At 56.5% G+C, this 15462-nt stretch overlaps 1 protein-coding gene across 1 annotated transcript; it reads left to right on the forward strand.

The window, feature by feature from the left end:
* Positions 1–11704: 11704 nt before the first annotated feature.
* On the forward strand, positions 11705–14413 carry P884DRAFT_239722 (uncharacterized protein; the record flags this gene model as incomplete). The annotated part of the gene is made up of 3 exons (XM_069440151.1): positions 11705–12810; positions 12881–13252; positions 13447–14413. The coding sequence occupies exons 1-3, from the start codon at positions 11951–11953 to the stop codon at positions 14411–14413; spliced, it is 2199 nt and encodes a 732-aa protein (XP_069299300.1). The 5' UTR covers positions 11705–11950.
* Between the last annotated feature and the right edge of the window lie 1049 nt (positions 14414–15462).

Consider the following 15462-nt stretch of genomic DNA (forward strand, 5'->3'; position numbering starts at 1 on the left):
GGGGGAGGGAGGCAGGGAGGAAAGCTACGGCACGCGCAGCTTGAGCATGCATGACGGGCGCACTATGGTGCATCGCAGGATGCTTGCGCCGACACACGGTGGGTATGGATGTCTGGATGTATGAATTTCTGTGTGCATGTACGTGTGTATGTATGTCTCTGGTGCCCTGCAGAGAGAGACGGACGGACGGGGACGCAGGGGGAGCTGCAGGGCCGGGCACACAACGTTATGTACTCGACAGTCGCGGCTCACTGTCATTCCTTGGGCTCACGATTTTATTATTTTATTTTCCTCGATCACTTCTACGGATATATGTATTGATATACAAAGTATAGGCAAAGAAAGGTATGCAAACCCTTTTCCCTTTTACTGTTCTTTTGTCCTGCACTCGGGGGAGCCCTTGTTGGGGGGGGAGAAAGAGAAAGGGCGTTGCATTCAACGATCTTCGGTTCCGGCAACTGAAGACAAGCTGGGCCACTGCTGCTGTGACTGCCGTCACTGCGGTTGCTGGCAGGATGAGGGTGAGTACGGGTACGGATTATATCACGATGGGCGTCGATGTGGTTCCACAGGTGACAACACCGTGGTCCCCCGTCGCCGGACTTGAGTGGTCAGCCAGAGGCCCGGGATCCGAGGCAGCTGCTTTTGCCTCCGTATGTTCTCCTCTAACCCCCCCCCCCCCCCAAAAAAAAAAAAAACAATTCACCTTCTTCTCTTGGAACACGGCTCCGTGGTTCTCCGTCGTGGGAGTCATTAGAACCTTCCCGTGCTCTCCGTTGTTGTGATCATTGTTGTGATTGACTTGGAGGGAGGGGCCTATCATCTTCTGAAGCTCAGTCCCCTGTTCAAGGGGGTTGGGATCACGCAGGTTCGTGTATGTATGTACAATACATACATACCTGATTCGTGCCACTTTGTTTCCGCTGGCTGATCTGGCGTCTGTTGACGTGTCTACGCACAATGCGACTCATTACTTCTACCTCCTCGCTTCCCCTTGTTTTCATCATTTGCCTAGGTGTTAGACTAAGTAACGCAGATGTTAGTTACCATCCCGGAAACTTGATGTTCTCTCTCAACAAAACTGCCCACTTCTAGACCTTCTGATCAGCAAGCAGACAGCCAGAGGCCCCCCCCCCCGCGGGGGATGTGATATGATGTTGCCTCACTTTAGCTAGACTAGAGTACAGAGTACCTGTACGTACACACAACCATATCTACGTACACCATCCGCCACCTCGCCTTGATGCAGCGCTGACGATTTTTCTATGCCGGAGCTTGCAAGTCACCGCATTAGCACCTTTAGTCTTTAGTTGGTCCAATCCCTTCGAGTGGATGGGTGGCGAGCCGGTCCTGGGCCGATCGCAAACCCACTCGTACCAAAAGAGGTGCTCCTGATGGGGGGGGCAAGAGACAGCCGGCCAGTGAGCCCGGCCCAGTCGGGCCACCAGAGTTAACCTTACGGCAGCAGTGCGCGCAGCACAAAAAAAGGTCTAACTATCTCCTGTACTGTACATACATTCTGCGTACGTACACCACGTCCATGTAGTCCGGCACGGGACAGAAGAGCATGTATGCAATGCCACCACCCATCCACCCACACTCCCACCGCCACCGTTCCATTCGCCCTGAGCCACCTACGCAGCCGCTCCCAAACTTCGTCCTCTCTCTGCTCTTGCCTGATCTTTTTTTTTTTCCCCGCCAACTCGTCACAGCCGCCCGATGAATCCTCTTGCTCTAGGAGACTGCGAGCACATATAGCTCGCGGAAGAGCCGACGTCCTGAGCTATGAGGATCTCATCATCAATCACGCTTCTTCATCTGCCCCCCCCCCACCCTTGGTCCTCTTTCGACCAGCCTGGCATGCGCCAGGAGGCGTGCTGCTCCGTTTTGGCCGGCTCCCCACTTAACATTACCCAGGCCCAGGCCGCCTGCTGTTCTTGCCTCGCCCTCTGTGGCCCCACGAACTCCAGGAGAGGGAAAGGCAGGGTGGAAGGGAGATAGAGTGGTATTGGCGCGACGGGGAAACGGACGGAAGGGGCGGAGAGGCGTGAGAGGAGAGGAGGAGGAAGAGAGAAGGGGGTTAGTTAGGGGGAGGGCGGGCGCATCGGAGCGGGACCTTGCTCGCACTCATGTGCCCTAGTAACGTTAGTTAGTGTGTACTGCGTTACTGCGTAGGGTGCTGCGTACGGAGAAGTGCATCCCAAGCACGAATAGTTACTGCGTGTACTTGGCAGGGCACTACTGCGTGTGTCTGTCTGTACGCAGCAATGTACGTACAAGTAGTATCCCACCTCGCACCCATAACCCTTTCCCTAGCCCCCTGCCTCATCGTCGCCTCTCATGAGAGAATTTCTGTGTTCCGTGCGTACCCTGTCTCCTAATGTGATGCATTGTTAATTATGGAAACTGAGTCTGCTGGGGGGGGAGGGGGGAGGGGAGGGCTCTGGGAGGGGTAGTGAAGGACATGGAACGACCAGACAACAGGCCTGCGGATGTCCCGAATCGGCCAATTCCCCCCCGAGAGCTATCGGGTTGCTGTGCCGTCGATCCTAGTCTACGCTTGCTGCTAATGCCTTCCTGAATAAGGTACGGTGAGCTGTCGGTGAAGGTGTAAGTGGAGGGGGGATAGAAATGAACGATAGCGCGCCCGTCTTCGGGCTTCGCTTGCAGGCCGCTCACAAAATTGCCAGCGGTTTGGGGGATTCGGGTTCTCGATCTCGGGAGCAAGCCCTGGCGGCAAACACGGGACAGGGCCTGGCAGGAGGGAACGGTCGGTAGTGTAATAGTAAGGGGTGGGAAGGGCGCTGTAGCATCTTCAGGTGGTACCCGACGGGGTTGCGACGCTCTCCACACAGATCGGACAATGTATGTATGTACGTCCGTACTTGCGTGGGCGACAGTTCGCCTGTATGTACATATATACAGTACACGTACAAGTATGTAACTGTGCATATACACCGACGATCGATCTCTTTCTTGATCACACGGAGCAGGAAAGGAAGCCGTACTCGAGGTGCAAAAACCCTTGGTCCACTGAGTAGTGTACGTGGTCGATGGCAGTGTAATCTGTACGGATGTAATCTGTACTGAGTTCGCCGAGTTGGATGGCCATGTAGGTGGCGGCTCCTGGTCTTGGAAGCCTCACTCGGCACGAATAGGCCGAATAAGCCCTCGATGTCCGAGAACCTTCAGCTTTGTCCTCGTCTGATCCCTCTTGTCCCTCCCCTTTCGTTCTTCTCTGATATTTGACCGGTACCAGAGTCCGGGGGCCTTCCATAACCGGACTGGAGATGGGCCTTCGGTACTCGGTTCCGCAAGCCTCTCTCGAGGGAACCTGGGCCTTGACTTCACGGGTACATTCGGACCGTGGGCGGCAAACTTGTGGACTTGACCTTTATGGCCCCGAGTCCCCTTTTTCTCTACTCTTTTCCCTCTTTTCCCCTCTTGTCGTGATGGCCAATCTCTTGTCGGAGTTTGCTTCAAAATAGGGATTGGGACCGTTACATATGAGGAAAAGGATTGGTTCTGCGAACCCTGACTCACGGGAATTGAATTAGGACCCGTCGCGGCCCAAGTTTAGCTGGTCCGCATGTCTTCCAGGGCTGAGGGTACTGCCCAGAGCGGTGCAGTGTACAAGGACACCGATGTCGTGAAGGTGGAGCGTGGCGCCGGAACAGTTTTGTCGCTGGCGCTGCAACGCTGTCGAGGTTTGTTTTCGGCAAGGGTTGGGCATAGCGTTGCACCCTGCTCCGGAAAAGAAAGATGCGCAGTACTAAAGAAGGGCAAGGGGCGCCTTGAGGAATCAACACGCTAGTGTAGGGGAACAGTGTGAAGGCCAGGCCCCCTCTCATTCCCTCTTCTTCACCATCGTCCACCAGTGTTTCGAGTGTCTCAAGTGTTTCGAGTATTTGAGGCGTTTCGAACCTTGCAACGTTTCACCTTGAACGACCAGCACGCGAGTGCTCATTCATCGTTTCTCTATATGGGAGCTAGTTCGAATACTGTCCCGAATATCCCCTGCCACGACAGCGTTTCAACGGCAGCGGGGAGATCTCGAAGGCAGCCTTTTCTTGTCTCGGATCAGTGCCGAAATTATCTCTCCACGATCGGCTTAACGTTACTGTAAGCGACATCCTCTCGAGCAGGGCACCTGGCTGTAATCCGTATTGTCTAACAAACTCGAAAAAGAACTTCTTCGTTACGGTGGGGAAACCGTGGAAACCCATGTCGCAGTCAGTACGGATTTCCCTGTAAAACGGATGCATGTGTGTACGGAGTAGTGTAGTGTACGTCCGTAGTGTATGTCTGTACTGCCTGTGGAACCTGACAAGGCGCCGTCTGTGGATTGCTGATGTGATGTGGTATCCGTACCGTATAACTACTATTAGAGAACTCGCGTACTCCGTACCAAGTACGTACACTCGTGGGCACTGCACTTTCACAACAATACGGAGAAACGAAGTTCCTCGGTACGTAGTACGGAACTGCGTACTCGTCGCTTATCGAAAGTTCCTTTGTCATCATCTACTCATTTCCGCACTCCGCAGGGTGTCGGTACACTGCGGATTACTCTATACGCAAGTGTTAGTGAAGTTAACCCGTAGTGTTTTTTTGTAAAGAGACAAGAGCCGCTCCTTCGGTCGCGCCATCCTCTCAGTCAGACTTCGCAGTCGACCAAGCCCATGGTACCAGCATTGAGCCTAATTTTGTCTACCTGCGAACACAGAGAGACTTTGCGGAAATAGTGTAGAGAGCTCGCTCGCTCACCCCAATTCGTGGAAAAGCCAGCCCCATTCTCGGCGATTTTTCGTAGCCGCACAATCTCCTCAAAATAACAATCACCCAAATCAGTTCGCTCCACTCACCTCGCCGGCCCGTCTTCATCGGCTCTTTCCCTCAGATGGGCTTCGGTGTGGCCATCTTGGCACGTTCGTTCGAGCCGCTGCTCGCACACAAAAAGAGTCTAGTGTAGGTTGGTCAGCTTTCAGGAACGCGAACAAGGATCTGGCAGGGAGTTGGGACGAACTCCGTCGGAAGCGCTGCAAAGGTGAGCTAGCGCAGGAGAAGAATGGCGCTGTGGCTTGCCGGAAGGGTTAGTTACCCCGTCACCTCGTCGTCTCGAAACCCTTGCCTCGACGCTATCTCCGCGATGCTCAGGCGCGGACTCGTACGCGGTACATTCGTGTCCAGAGGAGCACTATGTACGGAGGAGTTGTATTCCCTCCTCCGTGGTCGGTGGATCTCGGCAAACATTGAACCTTTCGGGAGGGTGGGTGGGGGGAGGGGAGAAGAAGGGCGGCGCTAAGCGAGGTGGACGAGTCCAATTGGATTACGGATTGCGAGCGGCCGGCCGATGAGGAAGACAGAAAGCGGACAAGGGGAAGGTGCGCCACAAACCCGCGCAGCCGCACCTTGTTTTTCCAGCTGAGTAATTGGCGGCTGCCATTGGCCGGGAAATTGACAGCGCAGCCGAATCGGCCCTTCCAGGCTAAAGTCTTTAGCTCCGTCATCACTGCGCCTTGCTCATTGGTTATCCGAACTGTGTACATATAGCCTACGGCAGATTCCCACCCCCCGGATTCGATTGGCAGGGTGCCATCCCGCGAGGGAGTTTTGCATGGCGCCGATGCCTTCCCGCACCCACTGGCACTTCGCAAGTAACGTTGTGCCCGCGTGTGCCGGGGGAGCACCAGCTTCCCGGAACCCCGGACGCCTGGGGAGAGCGAGTCAATGTTCATGATGAGAGACTGTTTGGGCTCGTGTGTGGAGCAGAGAAATCGATGAGCCTGACTGAAAATAAAATTTAAAGAAAAAAAAAACGCATACCGACAAGCCATGGGTGGCTTGAAATCAGTTGTTGATTGCTGATACTCGCCAGTCCCCGGGTCAGGCAAAAGCCATGTCTCGGCCGGGAAAGACATCAGGGCTGTCCAGTTGTGGGGTGCTTGTGCTGTAACTACAGAGTATCCCGTCAACTTGTGTACTTTACTGGTAAGTACGGAGTATGTACCTAACATTAGGTTATGAAGTATGGAATGAGAAACAGTTGAGCATTGCTGCAACAGTGCACCGCGTTTTCCTTTGTAGTGGCAAGAATTATCCCGTGCACGCGGCCCTGATTGGAGTTCATAACTGGACTCCTCTTCGACCACCCTGGGTTTGAGCAGTGTCAAGTCGACTCGTAAGATGCGGGTGGCCACAGCAGCCTACACTATATATTCACAAAGTGGGGTTCGAGAAGTGCTCGTCTGCCTCTCCGTCTTTCCAACAGTGTAGAGACCATCTTGACCCAGGATTGGCGGTATGCAGTCCGTAGCAGGTATATTGATCAGTCCAGGCAGTAGGTGTTCCAGGAAACCGCTTTATTCCGTACAGTTAGTAGGCCGTCGGATATCTGGGTAGGGCTGCAGCCGGTCTCCTTCTCTGCGACTCCAGAGACGGGCACTATATCCATCGCCACATACAAGTAAGACGGGCCACACTCAAGTGGGGTGGAGAGTTGGTCTGCATGGCGCTGCTCGCTACCCGGAATACCTGCGTATTGTGTGCGTAAACTCCGGTATCACGTGCGACTACTAAAATTCTGCTCGATACCACTTCTAGCCACGGCACGGCACGGTACGGCCCATCGCAGCATCTCCGTCTGCTGCCGAGTTACGGGATCGGGCAGGGCGTCCTGCTGTGTGTCGAGAACGATGAAGAAGAGTTGACTTGCAGCAGGAGAAACCTCTCGATGGACAAGCATTGCGGGCACCCTTGCGAGGTGGGGACAATGTTCCCTGTTTCTCCGCTGGATACTGCGGAGCCTAGACCTCCCTTCACCTAGTTACACAGTACACTGCTCCGTACATACACTCATACGGCAAGTACTAGCAAAAGGCCCGCCAGTCGCCAACCCGCACTCGCATTCTTGGCTCAAACGGGAGGCCGCGAAAAAGTGTGCGTACATCAAGGAGCAGTTCCTGCAAAATGACACCAATGTCAACTTGACGTGAATTATTCTGAATAGGTGTCATATCGCCGCCATCGGTGATGAGAGAAACCTTTCGTAATAAGCAGCCGATCTTTCTGGTCCCATGGTGGACTGAGGAAAGGGAGGGCGGGGACCGGGGAAGCGCGAAGTATCAGCGGTCGCTGCTATATTAGCCAGCTAATATAGCCTTAAACCGGCTGTGAGGACGCAGCGAGTTCGTGGCCGCGCGACGGCCGCGAGGCTGACTGAAGTCCAAGGGAGAAATGAATAGAAGGGTTGCCATCGATCGGGAGGGAATTCAACAATCGAAGCTACTCAAGCAGATGAGATTCTCTGCCTTGTATGCACATACAGTATACGTACGCTTGATTGCGTTTGGGAGCCGGTCTTCTTCCCTGCCAGCGGGACAGCCGAGCAACCACGCCAGCTCTTCCGCAAGAGGAACTGTACTCCGTACAGGGCGCGATATCCCAGTTCCATGCGTGCCAATCAAGTCTCCGCTCCATCGCTTTAATAAAGCGATGCTGCGTATTTAATAAAACTTCCGGTAGCGCGCAGGATCTTTTCTCCTCTTTCCCGGAACCTGGAGAAACTGTGACTAAAACAGAGATCCGGCACGGCAAACGAGTCATGCCCAGAACGTTATTTGCCCACAACAGCTGGCTGACGATTGGCGCCGAAGCGACCCGTTGCTCCAGCGACGGCCAAGGAATGTGGCATGCCCCCCTTGGTCGTGGCGCGCGCACGGTCAGCTGCCCCTGTCCTGTGAAAAGTGTCCTGCTCTTCTCCCAGTCTCCTCCCCAGGTCCGAAGATGCTTGCAGACGAGGGTTTAATGATAGCGATAGTTAAGAGTTGCGGGAGTAGAGGTCACATCCGCAAGCGCCCTCCCTGGGCAGATCTCGCAAAAAATCCTCCGCAAGCCGGTCCCCTGACTTTGCCCGATGCGATCGCGATTGCAACGTCCGCCCACGCGGCCAACAAGCTCAGACAGTTGCAATTGCAACGGACAGCCACCGGTAACAGCCGGGTGGGCTTGACCTGAAATGGACCTGCAAAGAACGGAGTGGGAAGTTTAAATCCTGGTGTGAACGGGACCCGCCTACCCACCCTCCATCCCGTCCCGGAGGCCAAGCAGCCACTAGCGTCGCCACAAGCAGCCAAGGACCGCCCGGAATGTTTCCTGGCGACCAGGAGCATGCAGCGCCTGCCCAGTCTAGTTGATGAGGCGTTGCGAAGTGGAGGGAGGAGGGACGACCAAGCTTCGTGCATAGTGTACGCTACAAACTACTAGTTATAGTTAATCTCTGAACGGCGCTGGGTCCTCTGTCTGTACAGTACAATCTCGCAATGAATCGTCATCCGTTCAGTTCCAAAGCTGGCTCTATGCCATGAATGACGAGAGGACGGCAGATATGAACTCGGGAGAACCGAGAAGGTACGGTAGCAGAACAGAGAAACCGAACGCGCCTCCAGCACCGGCAGCAAAGCAAATTCGACTTTGGTAGTGAGAGGGCATGGCGTGCAGTCTCTGAGAGGGCGAGAGCGGCGGCGACAAGCTGCAGTCACAACTGAGGAGTTTTGGTCACCCGGCACACCATCACCTGTTGCCGAGTCCTTTTTTAGCAACACCGACCCGCCTTCTTTCCCATTCCCGGCCTGCAGAGCAATTTATTTGTTGAACCGCAGACCTACCTCGACCCTGCACGCGCGCCCCCCCTCAAGGGCGCTTCTTGTGACCGAGCGATAACTTTCTGGGAGGTCCTACAGAATTGACACCGCACTGCTAGGAGGCCCGCAGTAACTACTCCGTACTCGACACTGCGGAAGCCGGGAGTAGGCCGGACGTTGTTGATCGACCATCGCGACACCGCGTCTTGTGCCGTCTCTGGTCCGTTCATTCAACGGATTGCACGTAGAGGAAAACACACAGAAAATGGAGAATACTGTTAAGGCATGCGAACCATGACGAGTTGTAAAAATCAGTACCCTGTACGCTACTAACCCGACACCCTGCGTGCATGTTACGGCAAAGGTGCGTGCTTTTGGAGAGGCGTTTCCAACCCGGAGATGTCATTCAGTCATTTTCTCCTGGCCCAATCATAGCCAGGTTGTGCTGGCCGTGCAGGAGGCAGCAAGCAGCCCATTCAACGAGCCGAGGTCTACTGCGGTACACCTGCCGTGGTGTGACCGTCGCCTCCCACAGGCTTCAGGACGTCGACGTTTGACGGTAGTGGTAGAAGAGACTGGGAGAGAGGCACGCATCGCGGCGCTCGAGGCTGACTGCCGGCTGACGGCCGTGACTCGAGAACCAAGGCGTTTTGCACCGCTTTGTTTTTTTTTTTTTGGGGGGGGGGGGTTTTTTTGGTTTTTTATATATATTTTTTAAATTTTTAATTTAATTTTATTATATTTTATTTTTTTGCCGTGCACGCTCATGGCGCATGTGTGGATGCGTATGGGGCTGTCGTGCCACCACACTCGCAACCGAGTGGTCGTTCGATTCGACATCGAGTTCGATTTGTGGGATCGCGTCGCCGCACGCCCATCTCGTGTCCGGACCGGGGTGCAGCCTGCTCAGAGCCAGGGCGCAAAAGCGGGCCCAGGCACCAGTTCCCATTTGGGCATGTCGTCGAGCGGCGCCGTTTCGCTCCCCTCCGCACTTCCTGCTTCCGCCCTGGGCGGCTTAACTCGAATTGCGCTACGACCGGATCGGGCGGCGCGTGCCCGGAAGTTCCCTGCTTTGGCACCCCCACCCGTGTGTGGAAACCCGGCTCCCGCTGCGAGCTCCCAAGGTTCTAATCACTGCAGCAGCAGCAGCAGCAGCAGAGAGCATATCCTCAACGGAGTTGCAACGGGAGCCCGCCGAGCAGCATTGCTTGTAGCTCCAACCCAGCTACTTGGGACCAGAGGAGCTTAGTCGAGCTCCCAGCTACAACTCTTGGATGCTACCTCTCATCGTTGGACATCAAAAACACGAATTCCCAGTCTGGATACATTCGGACAATTGCGAAGCAGGCAGATAGATGCCCGCATCTCGCTTTTCATGAGCATCAGCCGTCCCGCCGATCGCTTGTGCCTTCGTCCTGCTCGAGGCGCGCGAGAAGAAAGACAAGGCGCGTCGTGCGCGCGGCCGAAGACTCGAGAGTTGCCCCGATCCACCGCGGCCCAGCTTCCTCTTTCTGCCGCCAGAGCCCGTCCTTCGACGCGGTGCGAATGGCACGGCCCACGACCGAGCAACCGCGATCTTCACACGCTCACGCGAGAGGTGGGAACGCTCTCGTCGCTGATGATTTCGTTTACGGCTTTGCTGCCAATTGCAAGACCGACTCGGCGTTCGCAACGGCCGTTGAACCCATCTATATCAGCGATAATATTTATTGTCTTCGCGATCTCCTCCTCTGGCGGGGTGGACAGGGGTGGGCTGTGCGCCATCTCCGCCAGCCGAATAATTGCTGGGGTCCGTCGGTTTCGTAGCTGTCACCCCGGTCGAGTAATCTCGTGAACCGACCTTTTTTACCTCCCCTCTTTTCTTCGGCGCGTTTAGCGCCCAACGGTCTTCTAGAAATTAGCGGGTCGCTTGTCTCCCGCCCAGGATTCCTCGGAGGATTCTGGTGCTAATCAGGTGCCCCTGTTTCCTCGGCCGAACAAGGTCTGAACCAAGACCCTGCTGCCTGAACCAGGATGGGACGGAGGAGGGGCCGAGGGGCGGACGTGCCATCCTGTCCGCCAAACCTTCCCCCCCCTCTCTTCCCCGTCCCCTTTTGCCCCTCCCCTTCTCTGATCGCTTGGCTTGCCTCGAGCCTCGCACACACCAACATGCTCGCCCCCTTTCGCATCCATCCAGAAGAACCCCCCAACCCCACTACCGTCCGTCATGGTTCTGCTCCACGGGCCATTCCTCATCCAGCCCGCGCGCTGATATTCCGAAGAGCCTGCGGGTGATGTTTTGCTTCCCGCTCGGCAGAGTATTGGCTAGGCAGGGCGGACCTTAACGGGAATCTCTACACTACCTAATTACCACAGTACCAAATTTACTAGTTACTTCATACCCTTGTGAACAATCGGTACACCCCTTCCGCCTTCAACTCTCGGGGTTTTGACACAATCCGCATCCACTAGTTATGTATGCACTTACAAGAGTTGTTTCGTCCCTCATGCCCCACTGATTTTGGGCAACCGCCCAAGCATGACAAAAAAAAAAGAAAAAAAAAAGGCGGTCCGATCCCTTGGCTCAGCGGGAAATCTCAGTCGATATCGTTTGACTCGCTCTCATCACAACAATCTCAGGAGCCAATATCCCTGGAGAAACAGAAACCTACTTGGTATGGTCAGTAAGCGTGAAGATTCACGAACGCAGCACTTGTAACGACTGCGACCATGCCGAAGGAGAGATGGTCGCACCCTGGTCCATGATGGGACAGGCCCCGGCCGGTATCTTGCCCCATCTCGACTAGCAAGGGCCTCGGGAATGCCTGCCAGATTCCCCCCTCGTTTCTCATCCTCCTTCCCTGTATGGTTGGAACGGTTCTGCATCGGCCCTGCAAGTGGTGTTAAACATTACCTTAGCGGTTCGCCCTCCTTCCTTTGCCGCACACAACCTCCCGCCCCCCCCCCCCCCCCTGGGGCCAGTGCCGAAGCTTCTCATAAGACGGTCCCGTCCAGTAGTCCCCAATGACATTGGCTTATACATACAAGTACATACATTGTGCCCTTACTACCTGGTCGCGGCTCGCGGTCCGTTTCTTGCCACCTCTTCACCTCGCCTTGTAGACCACGATCCAGCCAGTTTTGCTGCTCCTGGACGGTCAAATCGTCCTCGCGAACTTGCGCCGAGGGTCAAGCCATCTGCACGCTTCCGTCTGGGGGGGTCTCCCTCGCAGGCTGGCTCGAAGAGGAGGAAACAGGTCCTGTCGAATCTTTGTGGTTGGTTTGTGGGTCTTGATCAACAACTCGTCCCGGGGAAAGGGCATGTTCCCATGTCAGCCACAGCTACCTACACGATGGCAGAGCTGAGGGCTGAGTCGCAACATGGCGGCATGTGGTCCAACTACGGAAATCCGGTGCAGATGACGGGCCGGTTTAACCCCCAGGACCCGTCAGTGTCGGTTGCGCCGCCAGCGTCATCACATCTTGTGCGTCCCAGGAGCCATACGATGGATTATCCGCAGTACCAGCCGGGCCGGCCGGGACAGGAGGAGGGCGAGCCGTACGATCGATACCCGCACCCGTCGTTGAACATCCCCAGCATCAATACGCTGAAGCGGCCCTACTCGCAGGTGGATCAGGCTCCCTATACCGAGATGGTGCAGGACCTGCGGGAGGACTACAAGCCGCCGAACCACGACCAGAAGCTCCTGTCTTTCAAGAAGGTTGGAGACAAGCACACCATCGTGGATGCCAAGGGCAGGATCCACGAGATCGAGATCGAAGCGCAGCTGCACGGCATGTTCTTTCTCTCCGAGTTCCCATCGACGACGGGCGACGGCAACGTGCTCAACGCCGAGCTGACGTGCTACCGGCGCAACCTGTTCCAGATCAGCGGCAGCATCTGCTTCCCGCAGATCCCCCTCTCGGTGCTGCTGGAGTCGGGCGAGACGAGCCAGATCAAGAACATGGAGGTCAGCATCTCGGCCATCGAATCCGTGGACGGCCACCCGGTGCGCCTCATTGTGATTCCGTGGAAGACGCCGCCGCCAAACTCGCCCGAGACGAGCCAGGCGCCCGATCAAGAGCCTCCCACGTTGCCCCTGATCCCCCCATCCGAGGAGGAGGAAGAAAGCGGGGGCGACCACTACGCCATCTACCCGATCGGGTGGAGGAGGTTGCAGTTCAGGATGTGAGTGTGTGATGCGCCCGGGAGTTTTCATTTAAGAGGTTGCGATTGCTAATCCCCGTGGCTTTTTCAGAGCGACGGCGAATAACGGACGGAGAAAGGAGCTCCAGCAACACTTTGTCCTTCACCTCAAGCTCCACGGCACTCTGGCGAACGGGCAGAAACTGGTCCTCTCGGAGCTGACGACGGCACCCATCGTGGTGCGGGGGAGGAGCCCGAGGAACTTCCAGGCGAGAAAGGAGATCCCGCTCTTGGGATCGAGCGCGGGCTCGCGGGGACAGACGCTGGTCGAGACGGGCCACGGTATCGTAGCGCAGGCCGTCATCCTGAACAAGCCCCCATACGATTCGCGGCCGCGCCTGTCGGGTCTCGATGTACCCCGGTCGGCCTTCACGTTTACCGCACCGAAGCAAATGCCCCAGAGCTCGATGCAAATGCGCTCCCAGTGAGTGGACCAAACCCCCGCCCCCCCCCGGGACCCCCCCCCCCTTTTTTTTTTTTTTTTCTTTTTTCTCTTTTTTCCCACCTTAACCTATGCGACAGAAGTCGAAGGGAAGAGAGAGAGAGAGGAACGGAGAGAAGAAGGATGTGGGGGCCGGGGAAAAAAAAAGGCAGTCTCGCTAACACAAGCACACGCAGCTCCTACCCAACGACCTGGAATCCTCCCCCACAAGTCTCGATGCCGCACACGCCCGGGTCAGCCACCTACCCGACGTCCACCATGGCTCCGGACCCCTACCCCAAGATGCCCCTATCGGGGGCTCCCGCTTTCACGGCCGAGCCGCAAGAGATGCCCATGCAACCAAGCTCGATGGGCCCGTCGGTCCAACTGCCGCTCTCGGCATCCCACGACCCGCACCAGCACCAGCCTCAACACCACCCACACCCTCACGCCCACGCCCACGCCCATGCCCAGCACCAACAGCCGACCCAGCCGCCGATCCGCACGCAATTTGCAACCTACACGTCGGCTCCTCCGAACCACCTCTCCCTCTCGTCTACGACCGCCGGCGGCGGCGGCGGCGGCGGCGGCGGCAGCACGACCTCGCCGGACAACTCGCTCGCGGTGCCCCGGTACATCGGCGACGCCAACCCGCGGCCCTCGAAATCGCCGCGCCACGCGAGCCACCAGTCGGTCACGTCGTCCATCTCCAACGAGACGGCGTCGGGCGAGTACCGCTACGGCCCGCCGCCGCCGCCGCCGCCGCCGCCGCCCCAGCCGCAGGCCGCCCCGGCGACCGGCTACCCGGCCCCGCCGGAGACGAGCCCGCAGAGCCACCACCCCGCTCTCCCGCCGCCGCCTCCGCAGGCCACCGCGGCCGGTTACGGCGCGCCCGCGGCGGATACCGGCGCCGCCGCGAGGGATTACATCCCGGCTTCGCAAGGCTGGGCGGCGGCGACGGGCCCGGGCGCCGCGGGTAGCGGGGATCCGGCCAACCCCGGCGCGGACCGCCCGTACGGCTATCCCGCGACGGCCGCAGGCGGTGCCGGGGGTCCTCACGCGGTGAAGACGGACGGGCACCACCCTCATGCCGGTGCGGCGGCGGCGGTGGGGCAGGCGGGCGCGGCGCAGGCCGGATACGGGTACACTTGGAACGCGGCATGAATTGGAGAAGGGAGAGGAGGGAAGAGGTGGAAGAGGTGGAATGAGATGGGGTATAGAGGGGGAAAATTCTTTTTTTTTTTTTTTTACCTTTGCTTTATTGTCCTTTCCCCCCTTTTTTTCCCCTCTTCTTCGTTTCTTTTTTTTTAAATCTTCTTCCTCCCTCCCGCAACTTTGAGGCTGTATACTACGGAGAAAGCCGCGGTCGACCCATCGTCCTCCTCCTCCTCGACCTATTACTTTCCCATTCGCAATCGCACGTCGGAGAGCCCGTCCTCTCCGACGATTCAGACGACCTGGAGATTGTTGACTCCCGAGGCCAATCGGGAAGAAGAGCGGACCATGGGAACCCGGCATCGACAGCACAGCACACAAGATGGGAAGTTCGGGTGTGTGTGTCCGGGAGCGGTACCCCCCCAGGAGATGGGGGTGGTTGATCTGGTTCGGTTCTGGAAAAAAAAAACCATTTGCTTTGTCGTGTTTGGAATTCTTGGTTGCTGTTTTGGTCCGGTTCATTTTTTCGCATGACAGGCAGGAATACCTTTGGTAGCCGGCTTAGGGGGAAAGGGGGGGGGTGAATCCGGATGTGGGTGGATCGTTTCGTGTTTCCCCTGGAATCATTGCGGTTTTGCTGTGCTCCAAACGGTTTTTTTTTTTTTTTTTTTATCTTTTTCAATAGCTTCTGTTTCTTGTCTCCCCCCTCCACGACACACATTCTCCAATGTTGTTTTGTTTCTTTTTTTTTTTTTCGCTTTTCTTTCTCCTGTGCATCTGTTCATATACTTCATGGAGAGCAAAGCAGGGGCTGTTTGGATTGATACCACATGTTACGTTACCACATTCACATTTTTTTTTCTCACCCTTATCTCTCCAACACGTTCATGATTGATGAGAGCCGTCTGTCGCTAATAGCAGTGCTTACATGGGGCAAGGAAGAATGGAGGAAGGGGGCACAAGGGATGTTAGGCGTTGTATTCATCATCCCGCGCAGCATTGTACATACGTATGTAGCTACCCCGAGATTGAAACATATCGACCCCACGGGTGAGGCG

The sequence above is a fragment of the Thermothelomyces heterothallicus genome (genome assembly GCF_042370625.1).
Source record: "Thermothelomyces heterothallicus CBS 202.75 unplaced genomic scaffold P884_scaffold_6, whole genome shotgun sequence".
NCBI lineage: Eukaryota > Fungi > Ascomycota > Sordariomycetes > Sordariales > Chaetomiaceae > Thermothelomyces > Thermothelomyces heterothallicus.